A 23,366-nucleotide genomic window follows, 5' to 3' on the forward strand; every position below is an offset into this window, starting at 1 on the left:
GTGCTGTTTGCTGTTCTAAGAGCTTCCATTCTAGCTTAGAAAAAATGCCAGCAGAATTGTATCACCTACTGAGAAGCTTTCCGTTCTTAGCAGATGACACAATTCCTCTTCAAAGGGCTCTTGAAATCTCTAATACTTTTAGTATTCCCCTGATGAATCAAATCAGGAGCACGTAGCACACAGATCAACTTCTTTGAGGTTTATTGCTGTAGATAAGAAGCCATCTGAGTTCTGTGCTTGGCACATACTTGTTTTCAATGTCCACTGTATACTGTGATGACTTTACTTTTTTTTTGCCCTCTCTTTAAACTATCAACAAATCCAAAGTCTAGGAACAGTAGGCATTTCCCACCTTCTCAAAATGTGTACTGAACAGGCTGTGAAATTAAATGTTCAGCAACAAGATGCCGTATGCAACTGTTGAAAGCCTAAAGTAATACCCAGGCATTTTCAGATTTCAAATTCTTCCAATGGATTTTTGATGTTTATTCACCGTAGAGATTGAGCTTTCCATTTTGGTGGGAAATTTTTTTCTAGGCTTTCCAATTGCAAAGATGAATTTGCAAATGTGGACCAAGTCACTGTTGATTTGTATCACACAGAAAAAGGAAGTGTTAAGTATGAACTACCCCTTTTTGACAGTAAATTTTGAAGCCTGTGACCACAGAAATGCCAATGTTGTTAGAAATCATTGTATCAACACACCCAGTTAGCTTCTGTACTGTGTGAATAGATGCTGCATTCATTGAAAACATAGTCCATATAAATAAAGGTGCTGGTTTTGTATAAAAATAGCAGCTCAGGCAGTTATTAGGTATTTGATTATTCCTGATTCATCTTTAACACCTGTCCTGTTTTCATGCCTGAGCATATACTGCTTAACGTTTTATTTCCCATATAGTTGCTCGAGGGATCCCATTTTCATCTCAAAGTCGTACACCCATTGTCAACACTTCTAATTACATTGCCTCTGCCATCTTCAGAGTACACTAAGGCTGTCATTTTGTGACGATAAATATGAAGATCTATTCCCACCCATCGAGGTAATCTAACAGCACAGACTAATCAGGATGAACTCTGAGCCTGTCACTGCACATGGGTCTGACTCTGCAGGGACTCATGCTTATTGAAAGAAGAACAGATGATACTTCATAAATTCTTCTAACCCTTTTGAAAACACAGTGTCAACACTGTGTTACCTGTATTGGTTTATTACTTTTTATCATCTGGCCACAGCGCTTTTGATCACCACAAGCGTTGTACAACTTGCACTCAGTGGACCTCTATCTAAATGGGGCAGTACCACCACCGTTGTTTGAAGATCCTGCATAATGTGGAGCATAGCAAACTGGAAGGCAATGTGTTTGAATCTAGTAAAAAAAAAAACAGACTCGAAAGACGAATGAACTCTCTGGTGCATTAAATAAAGAAGAAAATTGTTGCATGTCTCTGCACAGAAAAGAAGGTTCTTAATACAAATTGTCTACCCTAGTTTTTATTTTTGGCTAATTATCCTCTTCAATTGGCATTTCCCTCTATAGCTAATCTTGGTGTTGGTGGCTGACAGCTGACTGGTGTCTTCACTGAACTGCACAGAGCGGTCATCTGCCTTTAACAGGCTTTTCTGCTGTGATTCCTACTTGTTTGCACCCCATGAAAAACAGTTTGTGTCACACTTCTGCAATACTCATGAAATACCACAGAAAAAGATTTATTGTTGACATAATCATTCACTGGGATATGGGTATTTGATTTTGTTTATTATGGACATTTCCATGCTTGAACCATTTTTAATGTAGCATATCTCAGCAGAAATTAGCAATACATCAACCAAATCAGTAAGAACAAGTTTCTGGGGACAGAAGGTTACACGAGAACCAAGTTAAGGTCCTTATTGTGATGTGCAACCTGTTGCTTAAAGCTTCGTACCAGGGGCTCAGAACAGCAGCTCTAACAATTTACTAACGTCAAGTAACGAGTTCTGGAACAACAGGGCATTAAGTCGGATGTCTCTCTGCTGGGCAGGCTACATGGAGCACACCGAAGACCAGAACCAGACAAATCAGCATTAAAGATTCCCCCCCCTCCCCCAGACAGAACATCGTACAGATCTATCGAGGTGTTTCGCAGCACAAAGACGACGTTACCGTCGATACACCGGCTAATGCAGTTTGCCTGGGGTGCGTATCATCTACTGGGGCTTCCAGAAGGCTTCGCACAGGGGCTTCGGTTCACAGAGCTGCCAGGGGCAGAGCGTGAAGGTCCCCACGCTGCTGGAACAGGCTGAAATGCAGGGAGGAGCGGTGAGGTTCAGCAGCAATGACTGAGAACCGGCGTTACCAGCAGCCACCGCCCCGAGCCCCGCCCGCCCTTCCCGCCCTGCCGGAAGCGGCGCTGCCGCGTCGCCAGGCGGCCTATCGGGGCGCTGCCGGAAGCGCGCCTCGCCCTGGGTGTGGGCCCGCCCGCCGCGGAGGTGAGGGCGGGGAGCTGGGGGCCCCGGCGGGGCGATGCCGGGCAGGAGGTCCGCCAAGGAGAAGAAGCGGCGCCGTTCGCGTTCCTGCTGTCCGGAGGGAGCCTCGGGGCCGGGTGATGGCGAGAGGAAGCGGCGGAGCACCGAGTCCAGCCACGGTGCCCTGGAGGTAGCGCGGGAAGGAGGGGCGGGCGCTGGCCGCTGTTTTCCCCCCTCCGCCCGGGCGTGGCGGGCCTCGGGTCCGCCCGTGCCTCCCGAGGCGCGGCCCGGCCCTCCGCCACCGCCGCCCCGCCTTCCGTGGCGCCGCGGCGGGCGAGGCCTGGCCGCTGTCGGTGCCGTGAGTTGGAAGGGGCGGGGGGCGGGCGGCTGTGCCCTCTTCTCGGCCGGAGGGTTTCGGCTGGCTCCTGCCCGGGCCTGTGGAGAGAACTCGGACGGACAGCGCGGAGAGTCGTGCAGCAGCTGCACCCACGGCGGGGACCGGCAGTGCCGTGGTGCCGTCCACGCACGCCCAGGGCAGGCCGGTCTGTGTTTTCCCAGGTGTAGGAGATGTGGGGCACAAGCTCGGAGGGGACCCCAGCCGTGGTGCTCGTGCTTCGGGACTTTGAGCTTGTTCCAGAGCTGTTGGTGCACGGCTACAGAAACTCGCGTGGCATGCACTCCTGAGTGGATTGTGGGGCTGCGTGATTTAATTGCAGAGCGCGTTAGAGAGATTGATTTCTTCTGCCTTAAAGCATGCTTTCATGTATAAGCAGCAGCTAGGTATTTGCAGATAGTATTTTCCAGTTAATACTTAAAAGTATGTTTTGCCTCTTGAAGCTTTTAAAATTTTCCCTAGTGTAAGAATGGTTTCAGTAACCAAAAATGTAGCTTCTGTAGTGCAGTTACTTTGCAAACCAAAACACCGTTTGGAAGCTCAGAAGTCTACCTTAAGAAGTACCTTGTAATTATGAAGGTCAAACTGTTGTAAGCACAAATGAAGCTGTAAGTTTACATCTTTTCTAATTCACTAGAAAATGTGAAAGTTGTACTTGCCCTTCTTGATTCTAGGAAGCAAAGTGCGATGTACCATCTGGAGAAAAAGCGGAAGAAGCTGAACAACCCAGTGATATAGAAGAAGGAGGATTAGATCTCAGTGTGTCACTCAAACCTGTCAGTTTCTACATCGCGGACAAAAAAGAAATGCTTCAACAGTGTTTTTGTGTCATAGGGGAGAAAAAACTACAGAAGATGCTGCCTGATATTCTAAAGGTACTGAAATACACTTACTGTTTATATACTTTTTACAAGCTTGAATGCTTGTGTAACAAAGCACATTTGTCTCTCAAGTCTAGTGGACTTTCAGCTTAAAAACTGCCTGTATGCTTCTTAAGTAAAGGTTATATCAAGTCTCTGAAAGTGAGACTTTTTAAAGATTTATGTCATTATTCCAACTTACTCCTTTTTCTACTGCTCAGCCATTGCTGAACTGCAGGCTGCTTATTTTTATGCTGGCTGTCTGTACTGGTTAGTTAAATGCAAAAGGAGTTGGATAATTGCATGGAGTAAATTCAGTAGTGTTGTTCACTAATAAATGTGCTAATTTGTTAATGCAAGTTTGATTTTTGTTTGTGTCGGCTGAATTCCTTTGTATGGTATTAAATTAGTGTCTGAGATAAGGCAATAAAACGTCTTCTTGATAAACAGCTTCTGAAACTGTAACTTCTGTGGACTCTATTGGTAGTATTTCTAGGGTTGTACTGGCTTAGAATATACGCTTTTTGAGTCTTGTGAACTGCAGGACTTGGTAAAAATAAATTAGGCTAGCAGCCTGTACAGAAGAGGCTGCAGGTGAAATGCCATTTGTGTGATGGTTGTTAATAGTTTTAAAGTTTTTGTCTTTAATTTTTATCTTTATGAGTTCTATTGTTGACGTGAGGTGGGACTTCTTAATTTTAAACACATAGTGAATTGCATACAGTCTCATCCATTTCTTATCTCTGGGAGAAGAAAAGAGGTCTGGAGCAGCTGCAGGCGGAGGCATTACTGAGTTTGAAAGGAAGTTGCCTGGTGGTGTAGAACCAAACCTACAGTAGGGTTGTGAATGTTATAAGATGCTTAGCACATCCTAATTTTGGTTCATTTGAAAGTGTAAAATTATCACTTTATTACACCAAGTAGTATGGAAGATGGGAAGGTAACTGACATATCCCATAAAATCTGTGGCAGCATGTGGTATGTATCAAGCATGAGAAACGGATTACAATTTACTTATTTCTTATGTTTTCTTTATTATGATATAGAACTATTGGTGTGTTGTCAATAGCAGTGTTTGCTTCAGTTCGTGAATCTGGATTCAACAGTTGCCTCTGGTCTTTGCAGGCTTAATTATGTAATGCGCTGGCTCCTGAGTAACGGAGAATTAGAGGTAACTGGGGCTACAGTTATTTGCACTTCCATGCTTCACACATGTGGCCCAGTATTTCTACTGCTCAGTGTTGCAGCTGCAGTGAAAACTCCAAGCCATAGGTCAAGTGACTGATAGTGTGTATTGCTTAATTTTTCAGAAAAAAACACACATGCTTTTTCTGGTAGTTGTCAAAAGTGAAGCACCTACCTGGTCTTTTTCTGCATTTGTATCAATGCAGGTTGGAATAGGGAAGGGACTTGCAATCTGAGTTAAATCTTCATTCAGTACAGCTGGAGTACTACTTACCGTTCATAATTACTCTGTCCCCAGAAATTTTTAGTAGCTCGTGGTCTGTCTTGTCTGTCTTCTTAGAACTGTTCCATGGATGAAATCAAAAGGCTTTGCTTGGAGCAGTTGGAGCTGTTGTCTGAAAAAAAACTGTTGAAGATACTTGAAGGTATGAATGAAACTTATAAGCACCACTGTACACCTGAGAATAGTCTGCCTCTAAACTGGATTTTCACTCAGTTTGTAGCCACTTATATATATATACACATACACACGCTAATAAGTATATATTAGTGTGTATATATATTAGTATTACATATATACACATGCTAATAGTATATATATATATAGTGTGTATGTGTGTATATATATATGTGCTGGTTTTGATCTTTTAAGACTGGATGAAATCATCCATTGATTTAGAAGCTATTAGGGACAGATTCAGAGAACAGTAGTATAAGCTTCTTTTCCTTAGTACCCAAACTAAGAACAAAGCTTTTGACTTGGTGGAAAAAACAAAGCTGAGTGTAGAAGTATTGTTTGAAATCAGTTATTTTGGGTAAACTGACATTAAGTTGCCTCCTGTTTCTCTGCAGAGGAAATCTGACATGCTGCAATACCAGTTCAGTTATATTAGCAATTGCACTGGGGTATTTGTAGTAGTTAAAGGATTCTTGGTGGATCTCTCTGGTATGCTGAGACCCACAGTTCATGTACTTTGATTAAGGATATGACATTCCAGCTTTTCAGTGTCTTATTGAACTTCCACTTGATATTTAAGGGGTGTAGAATTTATTTGTAAACATATAGCTGTCCTCTCAATTAAGTTGAACTCTTCATCTCTTGAATGCTGCGGAGTACCTTCTGTTAATTCTGTCTCCTGTGCTTTATTTGTAGTGCCTATAGTATTGTACTAGCAATCTGGGGTTTTTTTTGTAATGCAGTGTAATTGAAAAATGCCAACCATGTGGCTAGCAGAAAACTCACAAATAAGGATTTTGGTTTTGACTAAGTCTAATTTTAGAACATCTGCTTTAACTGGGGAAAAAAACTCTTCTGCTGATTGCAAGAGAGTTAATCATTAAGAGTAAGCCTAATTATGTAGCATTAATTATATTACCTGCCTAAATTTTCATGTTTGAAACTGTGTATATCTAGGCAAGATTGGAGCTGATTCTGATACTGACGAGGAGGCAGATGGAGGAGACAAGACTGGAGGTGAATCAGTCAGTCAGTGAGTAAAAGACAAATCACTTAAAAACTTAATTTAAGAATATTGAAAAATACAGGGATTTTTCATGAGAAATAATCAAATGTAACATCAAAAGACCCAGTCACTATATCCTTAATTGTGTGATTACTTTAGTTGAATGACGGTGAGCTGTGACTGCTAGCAAGCACTAAACTTATAAACATGTCTTTGTCACTTCATAACATTAAATGTGTCTCGAGCACATAACTGGGTTTCATGGTGGTGTTACTGCCCATCAGTTGAGTTGTGGTAATTGAACATGGGCACACTCCTAGCTTGCAGCAGAAGTGAAGTAATATGGTTTAGGTTAACCTTCTCTCAGTGAGCTAAAGCAGGTTGAGTAACCCCTTCCCACTTGGTCAGTGAATTGTGTATTTTCGATTCAGCTGAGATGTGTCCCTTCATTCCTGCCGCAGTTGAAGCAGCAAGGACACTCACCTGTTCCCATGTTCTCTGTTAGGGATGCTGTAGAACATCTAGAGTTTCAAGAACAGAGGCTTTTGGTTTCTTAGGTTGGCATCTGTCAGTTTTGTAAAGGCCAACACTTTTTAACCTTGTCTGATGGTTTCTATGGAAGTAGTGAAGGGGAAAAGAAACTCAACTAGTTATAACCCGCAATGTATCAAATTTTATGAGTCTAACTTGCTTGTAGAAGGCAAAATCAAAAGCTTTTGTTTTCATTGCTGAACTTATTACAACTGGTCCACAGATTCAATGCACAAACTTAATAAACCTCTGAGACAAGACAAGACAATAGACCAGTGTTGGGCAGATTGAAGTACCTCTTAGTTGCTGGTTTGGTTAGTTCATCTTGACCTACTAAATAGGAACAAATGGATGGGAAACGTAGTGATAGTAATCCAAATTTCACATTCTGGTCAGTATTTTTGATTTAAGAGAGACTTGATTTCTGATCCTGTCTTTGATTCAGAACAAGTTACGAAGTTATTGAATGAAGTAGTTTTATTTGATCACATCTCATCATACATCATACAAATATACTAGAAAATGGGGTGGTACTAAGTTAAATGATGTTTCAGTTTTTCTCATGTGATACAGTTTTAATACCCTCTCACAATGTTTCTTCTAAGGTTCCACTTGGAACTGATTTTTGACTGTATACCCCCCTTTGCTATTTGTTGCCTACAAGATCTGTGAATGGTTTATGTGGACTAATTTTCTTATTTTAGATGTTGCCCTCTGCTGGCTATTTAAAAAAGCAAAATAAAAAATTCAAAAACTACAAAATACACTAAATATCAGGTCTCTTTATGTAACGGAGTCTCTGTTAAGTGATCAATGTTTTGCCAGTGAACTGCTAAATAGAATGAGAAGACGAACTTGTTGGCTAAGGAAACCATGAAAAATGCCCTAGGATTTTGATTTCTGAAGAAATTATATGATGTTTTTAAGGCCTAATTTGCAAGCTCTTTACTATTGCAAAATACATGAAATGTTCTTCATCTTAAAGAGGTATGGCAGGATTAGTGCTGCTAGATTTCAGGAAGGTAGTTCGTGACGGCAAGGTGTTTCAAAGGTACTGTTGAGACATGTATTTATGACCCTCAGCTACAGTAGATTGAGTAAAGTCTTGCTTATATGCAAATAAAGTAATGGTTTGAGCTGGTAAAAATCTGAGAAGGGGAAATTGTTATTGTCAATTAATGAATAAAACAATAAGGAAAGCAAGCAGGATTTACTATTTTTTAACTAGTGGGTATCTGAAGACACTTAACAACTCATTTGCCCATGGCAAGTAAAAAAGTTTCAGAAAAACAACATCTATAGGATCTAAATTGCAGTTTGGAAGCTGCTTTTTACACTGTACAGGTAATATTCCAGGCATAAGCCGTGAGTAAACCAAAGTGAATTGATGTTGTCTACCTTTTCTCATAGCTGTGTTGAAGTACAGCAGAATTAAAACTGACCAAGTTCTTTAACCATTACTGCAGTTGCCAAAAACTGACAAAGCTAGGTCACCGTATGTCGCTGATGAGAAAGATGTGAGCAGTAACTGACAGCAAAATCAAGAAGAAATTGTATTTAAAAAAGGTAAAAGAAACTGAGAGATGTAGATCAAAGTTATAGAGCAGATTCCTTCCTTTGACAAACAGAATGGTTGAGGTACCCCTGGTTCTTGTGTGTCTGTCTCCATCCTGATAGTTTCGTATTTCAGACCCCTCTGAACTGGTAAGGCAAGATATGTTGGTGTAGGAATTGTGGCTTTTTTTCTCCTTTTAATGCAGTGGGTTAGAAAATAGTATGCTACATGCATGGGTGCTATCTCAGAACCTTGGCTCATAGGTTCAGCTTAGTGCTAGCGTTAACAACAAACAAAAAGGGAAAGCTGTTTGGATGATAGAGAAATAAAGGGATAGGAAGACATAGGTGAAAGGAGGAAAATTAAGGTTTTCTATTAATCATTAAGCCCAGTGCTCAGTAAGTAGAGCAGTATTACGCATTTACAACTGTAAAATGTCACAAGCCTTTTTTACTAAATAGGTCTAACCTCTGGGCATTTAGGTTAGCTTTTTTCAACCTGTGTGTGAATAAATGTAAATCCAAGTTTGCGGAACTTCAGGAAACTGTGTTTTAGCCAGAACAGCAACAAGTCAGTCAGTAGACAGGGAGGCTAAAGATGCAACAGTGAAGAAATAGTGAAAACTGCAGTGCCAAGCTAAACTTCGGTGGTTTGTAATCATTAATTTTTTTTTAATTATTATTTGAGTTTAAATGTCTACATTTATTTGCACTGGGAAAAGACTTCAGAATGAAAAAGGCCGTTTCTTTGTTTATATTCTCACTGTTGGTTCTTCCTAGTTTGTCTTCATTACTTGTGGTTTTCTTGTAAATGACTGCTTTTTTCTACGTTCTATGAATGATGCAATATTAAAGTTTTCTTGTTTTAAATCTGACTTGTCTTAGTTGTTTTCATGGACATGTAGACGTGGGAAGGGAAAATGTGAATAGCAAGTCTTACTCTAGTCAAAAATTTGTTAACTGACTGGAAACATGAGTTTTTCTCTCATCCTTGTTCTTTAAAAAAAAATTCAACAACTGTATACCTTCAGTAATATCCATATATCAATAGAAATCCAGAAAGCTTAAATCAATACATCTGAAGAAATCACAAGTGTATCAAAGCATACAGGCTTTATTAGAAGGGCAGAGTTTGTACTGTGTCTTTTTTTTTTCCGAAAATAGGCAAATACTTCTCCGTATCTAAAGACCTGCTTTCTGTCTGTACCATCTAAAAGTAGCAGGGATTTAGAGCAGCTTTTCCAGGTACAGGGAAGATTGCAAAATCCAGATCTTTATCTGAAGCTTTTGTATGGTATTGTGTCTGTAACTGTAAACTGAACCTTCCTTCTTCTGACGTACATATCTTATTCTGCCACCAGAGCTGGAAGTCCTGAGGCTTTTCCTAAATTTTATCTCTGTAATAACTTCACATGCTTCCATTAGAATGTGAAACACTTGCTCTGTTATTTTGTCACCAGCTTCTTCTGAGTTAAACACTAGAAATCCTTCAATAAGCATACAGAAGAACTGAGTAAGCAGGTCCTATGTTTGCCAGTAACTGGAAATTGCTGTTAAAATAGAATACGCTTCTTTCCTTGTGAACTCTGTGTAGATTTTTGACTATGCAGTTCTCAGATTTTTGTTATTGTTTGTGTTACTGTCTGCAATGGAATATTGTTAAACCAAGAGAATTGCTGTATACCAAGGTTCCAACTAAATGACAGATACTTAAATTAAAGGATTTAGCCAAATAGTGTTCTGCAAGACCAAGTAGGCATTCTTCCCATCTCATTCAAAAGGTAGTAGCATGTTCTTGAGCTATTTCTTTCCTGTTCCCTGAACTGGCTCTTTAAATACCCTCCAACAGAAGGACTGAAAGTGAATTATTTGTTGTAGTAATAAAACATGTACTAAAAGAAAAAGCATGCTAAGATCATTATAGTGATCATATGTTCACGTGTATAATGTGAGTAAATGATCTTTTGCTTCAAAAATCTAATGTGCTTATTTTTTTCTCTGTGTGAAAATTTGCAGTTTAATATTCACTCTTTCAAGGATTTATAGGCTTTTTACTGCTTTGCAGTCATGAGTGCAGTTTTGCTTGTTTTGTTTTAGGAAGGTTAGCAGTTTAAAGGCTTGCCTTGTTTTAACGTGCTTTGCTCCTGAGTACTGGGCTTTTCGCAAGCATGCAATTGCCGTCTGATATTTACCCCTCTAGAACAATTTGGTTATCTTCACCATTTGGAATTGCTGAAAGAATGGGGTACATGAGTTACTGAACACATACATTAGCATCTGGCATCTGTTTACTGTCTTCTGTTCTTGTGGTGTCCTCAAACTTCACCTGCAATTGGACTGATGGACTTTCATAGCTCATTAAACTATTTGATTAGCATCTGTCATTTGGGATACCTTTCCTGAGGAGCACTACTTCATAAGGACATTTTTCCTTTTTTTTTTTTTTTCCTAATTGCTTGCTGTTAATTATTTTAATTCTCATTTGTCATGGTAAACTACCCTTGGAACAAAAATTTGCAGGAAGCTTATGAGGACTTGGGAATTCTAGAAATACTTTTTTAGACTTGGAACTGCAAAGGCAAACTTTAATTTAGGAAGGTACGTCATCTTTATGTCAAGAGTAGTAGAGATACTGATCTCAAGCCTCACTCCAGAGATTTAGGTGAATGTTTCTTAATGGCAGTTAAAAGGCTGTAAAGAAAGTATGAGAATGACTGTATCTTGTTGTCAGACTGTTCTAGTCCAGTACGTTAAGATATCTTTTTTTCCGTCACAAAACTTTTCCTGATGGTCTCCAACCCCAGTTACTACTGAAGCTTGGAATCCCAGCCACCAGTATTGCAGTGCTGTTGTCTTAATCCTTAGCCATCCACTTCTCTGACCAGTACACCTTTTCCTAACTTGGGCTGCTGTTTTACCTCACTCTGCATAGTCTGCTGGAGTTGTGGTACCAAATCACCCTAAAACCCAGATTTCTCTGACAGTTGTGCAGATTTCTGAAACTAGTAGGTTCTGTACAGAATCCACATGTGTGAGCCCAGGTACGCATTGCACTAGCATGGAACATGCCAACATGAAAAGCTAGCATAGGGTGAATTTAAATTTACAGCATTTGTGACCAACAAACAGTAATAGTTAGCCGCTTTCTGCGGAAGAAAACGTACTGTGCAAATGTTCTATTAAAAAAAAATAATGCTGAGTTTATCTCTTGGAAAAGCGCCAAATTACTATGGTCGCTTCCTAGCATGACATGGAAGAGTGTTAAATTAAATTTGTACACTGTGCCTTAATTTTAGATCAGCATACCTTCTGCTCCCATTGTTTGGAGACATGATGTGCTACCCTTTCTTAAATCTATACTGCGGTATAGATAATTAGGAAAAAATATTTCCTACTAACAAACAAATTAAACAATAAGGTTAACAAGTCGCAAAACTGTACTGTGAACTGAAATGCTTCTGCTTGGCCACAAGATGGTGCAAAATGCCCTCCTATTAAATGCAGTAGTGATGGTTCACTAGCAATACAGCCCAATCCAATCAATTCTGAAAGAGTAAAACGTGCTGTAAAAATACTTTTGGGTTCTAAACAATCTTTTGCTGACAGTAGGTAGTCTTTAAAGGAATGTGGTTTTGCTGTGATCAGTAATAGCGTAAAGGCAACGTTACAAGTTTTGATGTGTGACTTTTTTTCAGTTGATAATTTCTTTTTATGTCTTTGTTAAAATGGGTGTAGGTAATTTCACAGCCAGTGTTTGAACCATAGAGGTCACTCTGAGTTTTGTGTCAAAGGGGTGATTATAATTCCTCAGGGAAATTTGGCGTCAGAGCTCAGGGTGATACCAGAGGTGTGAAGTTTCCTGCCTGGATACTATTTGTGCAAGATCAGACTTTCCCAAGTGACACATTGCTGTCCAGTACAGAGATTACTACTTAGTTCAAAATGATGAAGCATATTTGTGAGGGAGGATGGGGTAGGGGCATCCTAAGCAGCTTTTGCTCTTAGTGATGAGCAGAATATATCACAACCTTATTTTGGTCAAGAGTTGAGTGACTAAGTATAACAAATCATTCAGAGTTGCTTAAAAAAAAAAAAAAAAAGAAAAAAGGTGGGTCCTTTGAGATCTGTTGACCAGTAGCAGGTCTCAGATCCACTGCTCTCCCCATTTGCTGGCACTTGAACATATGAGACCACAAGGTTTGCATCCCTGCTCCAGTTGCCGCTCAGACCTCCTTTGTGCGCACAGGCCTCTCTGATAGCTGATGCAGACCTATGATTGTCACCAGTAGCTGACACTCAGACTGTTGATCTCTTGAGTATCTAGCAAAGCTATGGTCCCTCAGTTTGCCTACTTGCAGACCCTGGTCTCTTTCAGGAATTTAGCCTCCAGTGCAGAGCCCCTTGGTCCTGTAGTAACACTCTTCAGCCTAGAAGCAGATTTCTCTAGCTGACTGCTCTTGCTAGGTTTTATTCCCAAAACATGGGCTGGTTGCTCTCCTTTCACAACCCTAGGAGCAACTCAGGCAGGGTGATCCCTCTGCACTGATGGAGTTACCGGGCTTCCTTTGCTTGCCGTTTTCCTCTGCTCCTTGCTGGGCCTTTGTGCTTATGGTGACTCACCATTAAATGCATTACCTCATGGACAGGACAATACAACGGAGAATTGAGTGTGATAAGCCTTGGCAAGTGACAGGAGAGCAAAACCTGAAATTTCTGGGGAGGTGTGCTGTAACAGCATCATGGACAGATACAGCTGGTGGTCTGTGCTGGTATCTGACCTAACCCCACCCAGTAATTCTGGTGGGTGGGGAAATGTTGTTAGCCAGGAGTCTGGCACTGTCTCAAAGCAGAGGACCAGTTAGGCTTTGGTCCTAAACTGTCTCCTGGAGCCTGGCACTGAGAGGGTGTTTCCCCTGGGCTAGGCTGTGCAGGCTTACTGGAGTGGTAATTGGGCTGGGTCTCAGTTAACTCTGTGACTGTATGGGTGTGTATGAGTGCAAGACTTTTCCTCACAGCCTATCCTCTGCTCGATTCGCTTAACAAATTGAACATGTAATGTCATATTGTCCGGTGTTTGTTTTCCCCCATGGTAGCAGGAAGATTGAGACTCTAGTTAACATGTCTGAACCATCACATACAGCAGACCTAATTTTATTTGTTGAATTCCTGGGCTTATTTTACATCTAACAGGTGAGGGCTATAATCCATCTTGCAACACCTCTGGCCTTTGTAGTGCAAGACTGATGGCTGGAATAGAAAATAAATGAGCGAACTCTCTTTGTTTGTGAAGAGGCAAAGTTTAAATAATTTTCTGAAGGGGTTAGCCATATGTACAGAACTTCCCACTCAGCATAGCTATTTGAACATCTAGTTTGTATACATTCCTTCTCTTTCAGCCCTGCCTGGGAATAGGAAGTCCAACAGAAATTAAAAGGTTGGGAGAAGACTTCTTGAGTTGACCAAGTAGGAAAGAAAACTGAAAGGTTAGATACCACTGAGTTCTGAGAAAAATGCATCACAGTAAATGAGTCTTTTCCTAGGTTATTATAATGGCATTGGACAGTACATTTCTCTTTCCTTACTTAAGGTGCAGAACATTTAAAAATCTTTTTTTCAGATGCTGTGTGCATATGAAAACAACTACATATTCTTAATGAATGGTTGCACGCTACCATACACATTTATGTTACAATGGGTACACAAAGTGGGAGAAACAGAAGAGTATTGATTTGTAACCTTTGGTACAACAGAAAAGGCTACAGCAATCAGAATAACTCTTGTCTCTCAGACCAAGATGTCTAGAAGTATTGTGGTGTTCTCCCTCCTGACATAGCCATTGGACACCTGAAAAAAAATATATCTTTGAAAGCATGGGGAAAATAGATATGTATTCAACTGTAGGAAAAGCCTTCAGACCATTAATGAAAAACATTGTTAAAGTCATTATATCTACATCCGTGATACCAGAATACTGCTATCCTTTTCATAGTGCTGTTTAGCTCCCACAGACAGGATAGTTGCATTAATTCCATATTAATATGTATGAAGCCAATGCCACACCAACATTCAGGGTAAGAAATTGGCAATTCTGCTGTCGAAGTGCTCACTAAACATGACAATTGAACTCTTTCCTTTGATTCTGCGTCCTTCTGCCTTCCTTCTTCGTGTACATTACACAGTATTTTCACAGTTTGAGAGACTAGTAAGTGTGAAATATGTGAAGGACATGAACATTTCACAAAACTATCTCTTCCTTATCCCTTGTATAAAGCAGTTGAAATCTTACAGGTCAAAGGTAGAAATCTTTAAATAGAAGAAATAGAGAGAAATGCAGATACTGAATACAATTTAACAGTTGAGTTGCATTTTGTTTTAAAAAGTGTCCCTTTGTGAAACTATGAGATCGTGATGTAGGAGAGGTGGATGCTGGTGGGGTGATGGTAACTTCATGAAAATAGCTTCTTAGCTTCAAAAGAAAACAGTAAATAGTATTTGAATGCAACTGAAACTATTTTTTTTTTGAATCATATGACTGTGTGACAGTCTGTTCTGAGTTTTAGAGGAAAACTAATATTAGGAAATAGCTGTTAGTGGGGATTGTTATTCTGAAGGGCTAGGGTGTAGAGGAAATAATATACTTTATCCTTGTGTATCGCTAGACAAAGCAAAAAAAAAAGCTCGTTCTCAAGTGCTTAGATTAGCACTCTGTACATTCCTTTTGCCTTTATTTGTACTGTAGCTGGCCTATTGGCCTACCACATAATTTGTTTAGTTAAACATTTCTTAGAAATACTTTCTCTTCAGTTGTGAAAGCACGTAGATTAAAATGTTGTCTTATTTGTTTCCAGACAGGACAACAGTATAGACTCTACTTCTTCTCTCAGAGAGGACAACAAGCTGGAAGGTCAGGAATCAAAACAAGGTATGCAGTAGAGAAAGCTGAAATTTTGTTTTCTTAATGTTGAGCAGTGACTAATTCCAGATAACTGATAGCTCTCTTTTGAACAATAGCTGCAATCACAGAGAAGCATCCTCTTAGAAATCAGCTGGTGTAGGGTTACAACCTCCCCTTTGGGCCTAATTCCCGAAAAGGAGAAGGGAGCATTGAAGAAGACATTGTAGGGACTTTGGCTTCTTAATTCTGTGAGATTGGAGAGTTTTTTGTGGCTAGAAGCAAATTGCAGCTCTTCAAAGTTTGCTAGTTTAGCTTCTGGAATATGACTGAAGCTCTTGCAAGGCTCATTTGGCTTTTCATATCTAGTTTTTCAGCTGAAGAGGAACTTCAGTCATTTCAATTTCTTCGTATATAGGTGATTGCTAATACTGCTATTGCCATTTGCTGAATTCTTTGGGAGTCAGTTTTACTTTCTGTTGAGGTGCTCATACGAGTCTACAGCACTCTTTTTTGACATTCATAGAAATCCATTATAATAATTGTTTGCCAAAGGGCTGCTTGTAATTTAATAATTTTGTTCAGTCTTGATCTATGATACCTTGCTTTGTCTGATTGTGCAGAGCTGAGGTCCGATGGAATGGTGCTTAACACCCACCAGTCCTGATAACTGGCATATTTTACTTGAAGTCGGTGCCAGTGGAAGTACACACTCAAATCTCTGAATCTCTGGGGATGAACATTTTGTCTTGTATATTTTCTCTTTTTAAATGCAAAAATATAGTGAGAGAGACATTCAGGTGCCACAGTGATTGGCAGAATAGAAAATGCAAAAGCAGGTAAGTTAGTGGTACACATTTGAGTACCTGCTGTGTAAGGAAACAGTTTTCTTAACCTGCAGCAGTATTTGTTTTATTCCAATCATTAAATCAGCACCATATAACAACTGCCAGAATTATTTTGTGCATGAAGCACTGGAATTGTAGGTGTTTTTCTCTCAGTCTGTTTATTTTCATTTGGACTAGCTGTATGCAGTAACATCAGAAATAGCTTTTCCAATCAAAGAATGTTGCAAATTCTTATATCCTATATTTCTCTTCTGCAAAGATCTAACATTATTTGCTTCCTGCAACTCCTATTTCACAATTCAGAACGTTGTCTAAAAGATGTCTCTTGGAGTAACTTTGTGAAACATGTTTTTCTGAAGTAATTAGTGAGGGGAATTAAACCGAGAAGGAAAGAGTCATAATAAAAGCATCAAAACTTTTAGGAGCAGGTTGCTATGGCTTTGTGAGGATTGCTTTAAATGTTGCATGTTGTACTATATGGAGTGACCTTAGAACTGACAGATTTCCTGCTGATCTCTTCCACTTTTGTATTATCAAAGGGAATTGATAACTGTTGCGGGTGATTGCTTCATTGTTGTTTTTTATGACTTAATCAACCAGGGTATCATGATGGCTTTGGGCTATAACAGTGGCTCCACTCAAGATGTTAACTTTAAAGAGCTTTTGAGAATATCAATATAAATTTAAAAATATAACTCTAATCATTCTGCTGAGCTGCAGCATGTTATGCTGTGGTAAAATAAAAGAGAGAATGAGAGGATGAGCAAAGTGGATAAAATAAAATTAAAAAATGGGAGTAAGTGCCCTAAAATGAATTTTGCAACTGTAGCTGAAGGAACGAAAAAGATAATGAGAAATGCCAACCATGTTCTTTATTACTGGGTAAAATTACAACTGCAAAAGAGGGAAATAAAGTCCATCAGCTAATTAAATATCTGTAGGCCAATAAGCTTCTATGAACACTGTATTAGACAGTTTTGGAGGCTCCAGATTGTGAATGGAACCCGAGGCAGCTTTGCCCAGCTTCCTGGTCCATACTAATTCTGGAACAGACATGAATGGCTGTTAATATTTTGTTTCTGCTTAATGCGTGACCAATACCAAAAGGAATCCTGTAGTGGGTTGACCCCAGCCAGCAGTAGGCACCCACCATCCGCTCAGTTACTCCTCCCCCAGTGGGGTGGGGGAAACGATCAGAAGAGCAAAAGTGAGAAAAACTTATGAGTCAAGATAAAGACAGTTTTATAAGTGAAGCAAAAGCTGTGCACTGAAACAAAGTAAAATAAGGCATTTATTCACTATTTCCCATTGGCAGCCAGATTTTTAGCCGCTTACTGGAAAGCAGAGCCTCAGCATGCATAACAGTTACTTGGCAAGACAAATGCTGTAACCGTGAACACCCCTCTTTCCTCGAGCTTTTATTGCTGAGCACAATGTCACATGGTAGAGAATATCTCTTTGGTCAGTTGCGCTCAGCTGTCCTGGCTGTGTATCCCTCACAACCTCTTGCCCACCCCCAGCCTACTTGCTATGGGGTCAGAGTGAGAAACAGAGAAGGTCTTAAGGCTGTGCAAGCAGTGTTCAGCACTAGCGGAAACACTGGAGTGTTATCAACGCTATTTCAGAAACAAATCTAAAACACAGCACCATGCAGGCTGTTGTGAAGAAAATGAACTCCATCCCAGCCAGACCCAGTACAAAGTCAGTTTCTCTTTGGCAGTGAATTAGGATGAGTACGCTCAGAAGTTAACTTTCAGGCTTTGAACTACAATCCATTGATGCACCTATTTTTTTGATCCATAGAAATGCTGCTTGGTTGAGCAGCATGTTAGGTAGATACTGACTGATGCCATGAAGCAAGACAGAAGAATTTCCATTTCTTAATCCTGTTAATTCCCATTTCTTTTGGTCTTTCATATATTCCGTGTCTTGCAAGGTAAAGTTGAAAAGATAGTGTTCAAATTTCATTTGATAGTGTGGGAAATAGGTAAAACTGCATCTGAAACTGAAATACTAATCTTGAAGTTACTGTCACAGTAGGAACAGGGCAGAACTACTTAGGATTGAAGAAGGCCCTGGTGTGTTCATCTCTTATGAGTACTTTTTGTACATGCTGCTGTGAGGAGGATTTTTTATAGCTTCAGAATAATTTATGTTCTAGGCTTTCAGTTTTTATTGCTTGAAAATTGTGATCTATCTTACAAAAATCAAAGACCAAAAGTTCTCTGTAAAAACTTCATCTATATGGCTTATCGTACATTTTCCAGAGTTGAATTTGGTTTCTTGTCAGCTTTGATTAGAACGTTGGCGGTGTCACATACGTTAGCTGTACATGTTCCTGTATATGCTGTATTTACCAGTATGATGGCCAGTTTTTGCAATCCAGTAAACCAGTGTTATGAAGTACTGGATTGATAAATATGTAAGATCCTAAATCAGGAGAGCATTCTCAGGGTAACATGCAGTTATTCCTAAGTTGGGACTTAAATGTTGTGACAAATCATAGCCTGTGATCAAGAGTGAATATCTGAATATCTTTTTTTTTTTTAAGTGTATATAGTAAAAAAAGTCTTTAATCCTGAATCAATAAAACCCTTGGAGTTATGTTTTAAAATGTTATTATTGTTTATAAAACCAATTTGAGATTTTTTTTGAGCAAAAAAAAAAAATTTTCTGTCTCGCTCTGTCTCTCTTTCCTTTTCTTCTTTGATTTTTGTTTTTTAAGCAGAAAAAGTGCATTTGTAGCTTTCTCAGTAGTCAGTATTGATTTCCCCCCCCCACACACCCCCTCAGGATAGCAGGAAAGTCATAAACACCAAGAAAAATAGATCAATCCTGAGGTTTTTCTGCTCTGCTTGTGAATTAAAACCAAATGCATGCACGTACCAAAAGGCTTTTTTAAAACGTTTAAAAAAAGAGTAGTATTTATCTAAAGCCTTATTTGTTTTTCCTTTAAAAGTGGTCTCTTTTAAGGTTGGTTGATTAAACTGGTTTTGAACAAGGAACAAGTCAATTTTTCTAATCCATACTCTATTGCTAATCTTTTTGCAGAATTTCCACCTAGTGTTAGGGGTTTGCACAAAAATTCAAGAAGGAAATACAAATCACTGTGTGGATGGGAAGTTTTTTACACTTCACCCTTGTGTTTTCAGGAAAAGTCTCACATTCTTTTTGTTGCATTTTAAAATATTTCCCTCATAATAAAAAGACACTGAAACATTAATAGCATAAAACAGAGACTTCTAAAAATGGCATTTTAAAGATGCGTTGCTCTTTTTTGAAAGAGGAGAGAATTGTTTGTATTGGATCTGAAACTCACGTCAAAGAAACAATCTTATTGAGAAGAATTATTAAAAAAATATTTCCAGAAGTTTCCAACAGTAAGACATTAAATGTGAACATCTGGAGAAAAAAAGCCAATGATAGGAAGATAATTAGTTAAAGGTATTAAAATCATAGGTCCATGCTGTGTTCGACTGCATTATCAATGGGTTTTTTTAATAGTTTGAATGTCAATAAGATTCTGATTGCCTGATATTACAAAAGAGCAATTCACAGCGGAAATGCTTGCTTGCATTTCCAGTATATTGGTTGTTCTGTTGTTGATGAACAATCCTTGCAAATCAGTACTTCTAGCCCTGAAGATCTGAGGTTCAGGAGCCAAAGGTGTGGGTGGATGAAACTAGCAATTCAAAAAAAAAAAATTAACAATTCTGTGAAAGGAAACCTTTTAAAGCCAGATATCAACATACTAACTTTAAGAATCAGAGTCACAGAATTGTTCAGGTTAGAAGGACTGTTTTGAGGTCATTGAACTCAATGCCCCTGCTCAAGCAGGTGAGGTAGAGCAGGTTGCTCAGAACCGCATGCTGTTGAGTTTTGAGTATGTGCAAGGATGGAGACTCCACAGCCTGTCTGGGGAACCTGCTTCAGTGTCTGACTACCCTCACAGTAAAAAAGTTTTTACATGTGTTCAGATGGAATTTCATGTGTTTTATTTTTTGCCCATTGCCACTAGTCCTGTCAGTGTGCAATACTGAGAAGAGTTTGGCTCCCTTGTCTTCATGCTCTCCCATATTTTTAAAGGAGAATTAAAAAAACAGGATTGCAATATTGTCTGAATATATATTAAATAAAGAATATTTTTGATATATAGAGGGTCATTATAGACTAAAGTAGCTTACATAGGAATGTAAACTTTCTTTGAATCTTCATGGTAAGAAATTACATGTATTTCAAAACTACAGATCTTTATCTCTAAATCCTCATCATTAATTAACAGGGAACACAGCCATACCTTTGGACAGTGATACTACCAAAAATAATTATAAAGCTTTTAGAATCAGGAACTTTACCATCATCTGACTATAAATTCTTCATTTTAAGCAAGAACCAGTCCTACTGTAAGTTTGCACAGATATGAGGGTTGGTGAAGGACTACTAATTTCTGAGGCCAGTCTGTCAAAAGCAATAGTCTCTCTGTAGCCAAACTGTGAGAACAGTTACTCAGGTTCTGTTAAGAGTTTTGATTTTATTTTATTGCACTGCCTCTTCTAATTATTCTTTTAAAAATAAATTCCCAACTTTTAGCTTGCATTAAAAGCCAGTGCTACAACTTTCCATGTTTTTACTGAGTTAAATACGTCTGAAATACTTGTGATAGATTCTAGATAGTTGCACTATAAGTGGAGTTTCTATTAATTTTTAGTACTGTGCCTGACTATAGTGTCCCACTCCTTTTAAAATACATAAAATAGTTTTAAAGTGTCATTTTTAAAATTGCAGTTTGAGAACTAAGTTTACTTTATAGATAATAAACAATAATCAGTTTTGCACTACAGAGGCTTTCTTGTGATATAAAACCTTATGACATTTTAATTAGGAAAATAGGTCATGTAACTCCATAGGACGTAATACATTTTCCTGGTACTGCTGCTTTGCTATATTGCATGTTCTTCTAAATTGGCATAAAAATGCATTAATACTTGTCTAAATCAGATCAGCCTTAAAAATTGGAGGAGAAAAAGGAGTTAGTTGTCTTAAATACATAGATCTTTTTCCCATTCTCTTAATCTGCAGAGAAACACTTTAAACAGAATTGATTTTGTAAGGTGGAAGAAGAATGGTTCTGTTAGTCAACGATACGATTGTTACATTTGTGTTACAGGCAAGGGAGAAGATAGTGATGTCCTCAGCATAAATGCAGATGCATATGATAGTGACATAGAAGGTCCATGCAATGAAGAAGATGGCCCAGATGTGCAAGAAAACACTGTCAGAAGTGGAGCCAGTCAGATAGATGACCTTCAGAAGGACATTGAGAAAAGCGTGAATGAGATACTGGGGTTGGCAGAGTCCAGCCCAAAGGAGCCCAAAGCAGCAACCTTAGCTGTTCCTCCGTCAGAGGATGTTCAGCCGTCAGCACAGCAGCTGGAGCTTCTGGAGCTGGAGATGAGGGCCAGGGCTATTAAGGCTCTGATGAAAGCTGGTGATGTAAAAAAACACCCCTGATATTTTTTTAGATGTAATTTTCAGTATTTGTTTTGAAGGATGTGATGTCTGTTCTCTTCAGTGCTAAAGTATACTTGGGCTGGGTATGACATTCCTCATTCAAACCCCTTGTGTGTCCTGACCTGTGACTTAAGCCATTGCTAGCTGGTTTCATTGCCTTTAGTGTTCTGCTGCCATGACATGCACAGAGTGGTTTGATGCTTCACTGAGATCAGGTCTCTGTGCTGGGTTATGTCCTCAAGGAGTCACACAATGTATAGAGCTATGCTAGGAACCTGGTGCCTTTTAGAAGGGTTAGGAGAGTCAAGTTCTTTATAACCCCATGGTTAGAAATTATCAGCTATTTTATTTGTCAGAAACTTGTTAAAACTACTTGAGAAACTTGATTTATATGTGCTTCATTAAAAATACCATTTTGAATCATAGAATCATAGAATTGTTAAGGTTGGAAAAGACCTAAAAGATCAAGTCCAACCATCGACCCAATGCCACCATGCCTACTAAACCATGTCCTGAAGCGCCACATCTAGACATTTTTTGAACACCTCCAGGGATGGTGACTCCACCACCTCCCTGGGCAGCCCGTTCCAATGCCTAATGACTCCTTCAGTGAAGAAATTCTTCCTAAGATCCAGCCTGAACCTCCCCTGGCGTAACTTGCGGCCATTGGTCTTTTGTTGTGTGACTGCCTTCAGCAGTCTTGATGGCATTTGAGATTGCTTATTTCTCCTTGAGGCCCAGCTCATCATAATGTAGCTATTCTAGTTAAAATGAAATACGATTCGCTTAAACATGTACTTAATTTTTAGAAAGCTGAATTCCTAAAAGGAGGGATTTTTTCCTTTCAAATAAACAGTTGAACAATGTTATTTTCAGAGTTATGAAAGTGCCTGAAAGTGACAAATACCAGAGTTTTTATACTGTTGGTCATGTAACTTTGTCACTCTTCTCCCCTGTTTATCTTCTGTGTCATAACTGAAATAAAAGAAACAGATTTTTCTTGACTGTGAAGCTGTTTTGTTGAATATCTCACATAATATTTCGGGCGATGCAGAAAATCAAACTATTTAGAAGACCTTGAGTTTTTAACATTTAACTGATGTAGTCATTTCATGTTCCCTGTAAATAGGAAAATAAACCTAATTTCAGTATAAGTGTTTTTTAGAAAGGGCGTTTAATTTATTTATTATATGAGGTTTTAAAATAATAATTCTGCTTTTATCCATTTCAAGGGTATTTCTTTGTAAGTACGTAGCACTATAGGATTAATTTTCCTACTATGATTTCTTACAACAATTAAAATAATTCTGATTTTGTTTAGAATTAGTGCTGGTTTTATACATGGCTGCTAATCAAATGCATATTGAAATATTTGTGTGTGTATTTGTTTATGTACACACAAATCAATTTTTTTTTAAGATATCAAATTTATGAATGTGGTCCTTGTTAAGTAAAATGATGTATTATATGTTGTTACTGCTGATTTTCCCTTGGTTGTTACTTAGAAAGCAGATTAGATACTTTGCAGCAGGAGCATAGATAATTGCCACATGCTATTTTGTAATACTAGTGCAGACCTTGTTCTATTCAAGTATTATGTCTTGAATTCTCTTGCAAGGTTTATAATTTTCTTTTTCTCCTTCCTTTTTTCCACTTCCTTTTTTCCCCTCTTTCCTTTT

The 23,366-nt window shown here is 38.9% G+C and overlaps 1 protein-coding gene across 1 annotated transcript; it reads left to right on the top strand.

Moving 5' to 3' along the window:
- The first annotated feature begins 2,437 nt into the window (after window positions 1-2,437).
- CAAP1 (caspase activity and apoptosis inhibitor 1) lies at window positions 2,438-22,895 on the top strand. The gene is made up of 6 exons (XM_068423181.1): window positions 2,438-2,639; window positions 3,518-3,718; window positions 5,229-5,313; window positions 6,303-6,378; window positions 15,285-15,358; window positions 21,344-22,895. The coding sequence occupies exons 1-6, from the start codon at window positions 2,508-2,510 to the stop codon at window positions 21,685-21,687; spliced, it is 912 nt and encodes a 303-aa protein (XP_068279282.1). The 5' UTR covers window positions 2,438-2,507; the 3' UTR covers window positions 21,688-22,895.
- The last annotated feature ends 471 nt before the right edge of the window (window positions 22,896-23,366 follow it).

The sequence above is a fragment of the Nyctibius grandis genome, chromosome Z, assembly GCF_013368605.1.
Source record: "Nyctibius grandis isolate bNycGra1 chromosome Z, bNycGra1.pri, whole genome shotgun sequence".
In the NCBI taxonomy this organism is placed as follows: domain Eukaryota; kingdom Metazoa; phylum Chordata; class Aves; order Nyctibiiformes; family Nyctibiidae; genus Nyctibius; species Nyctibius grandis.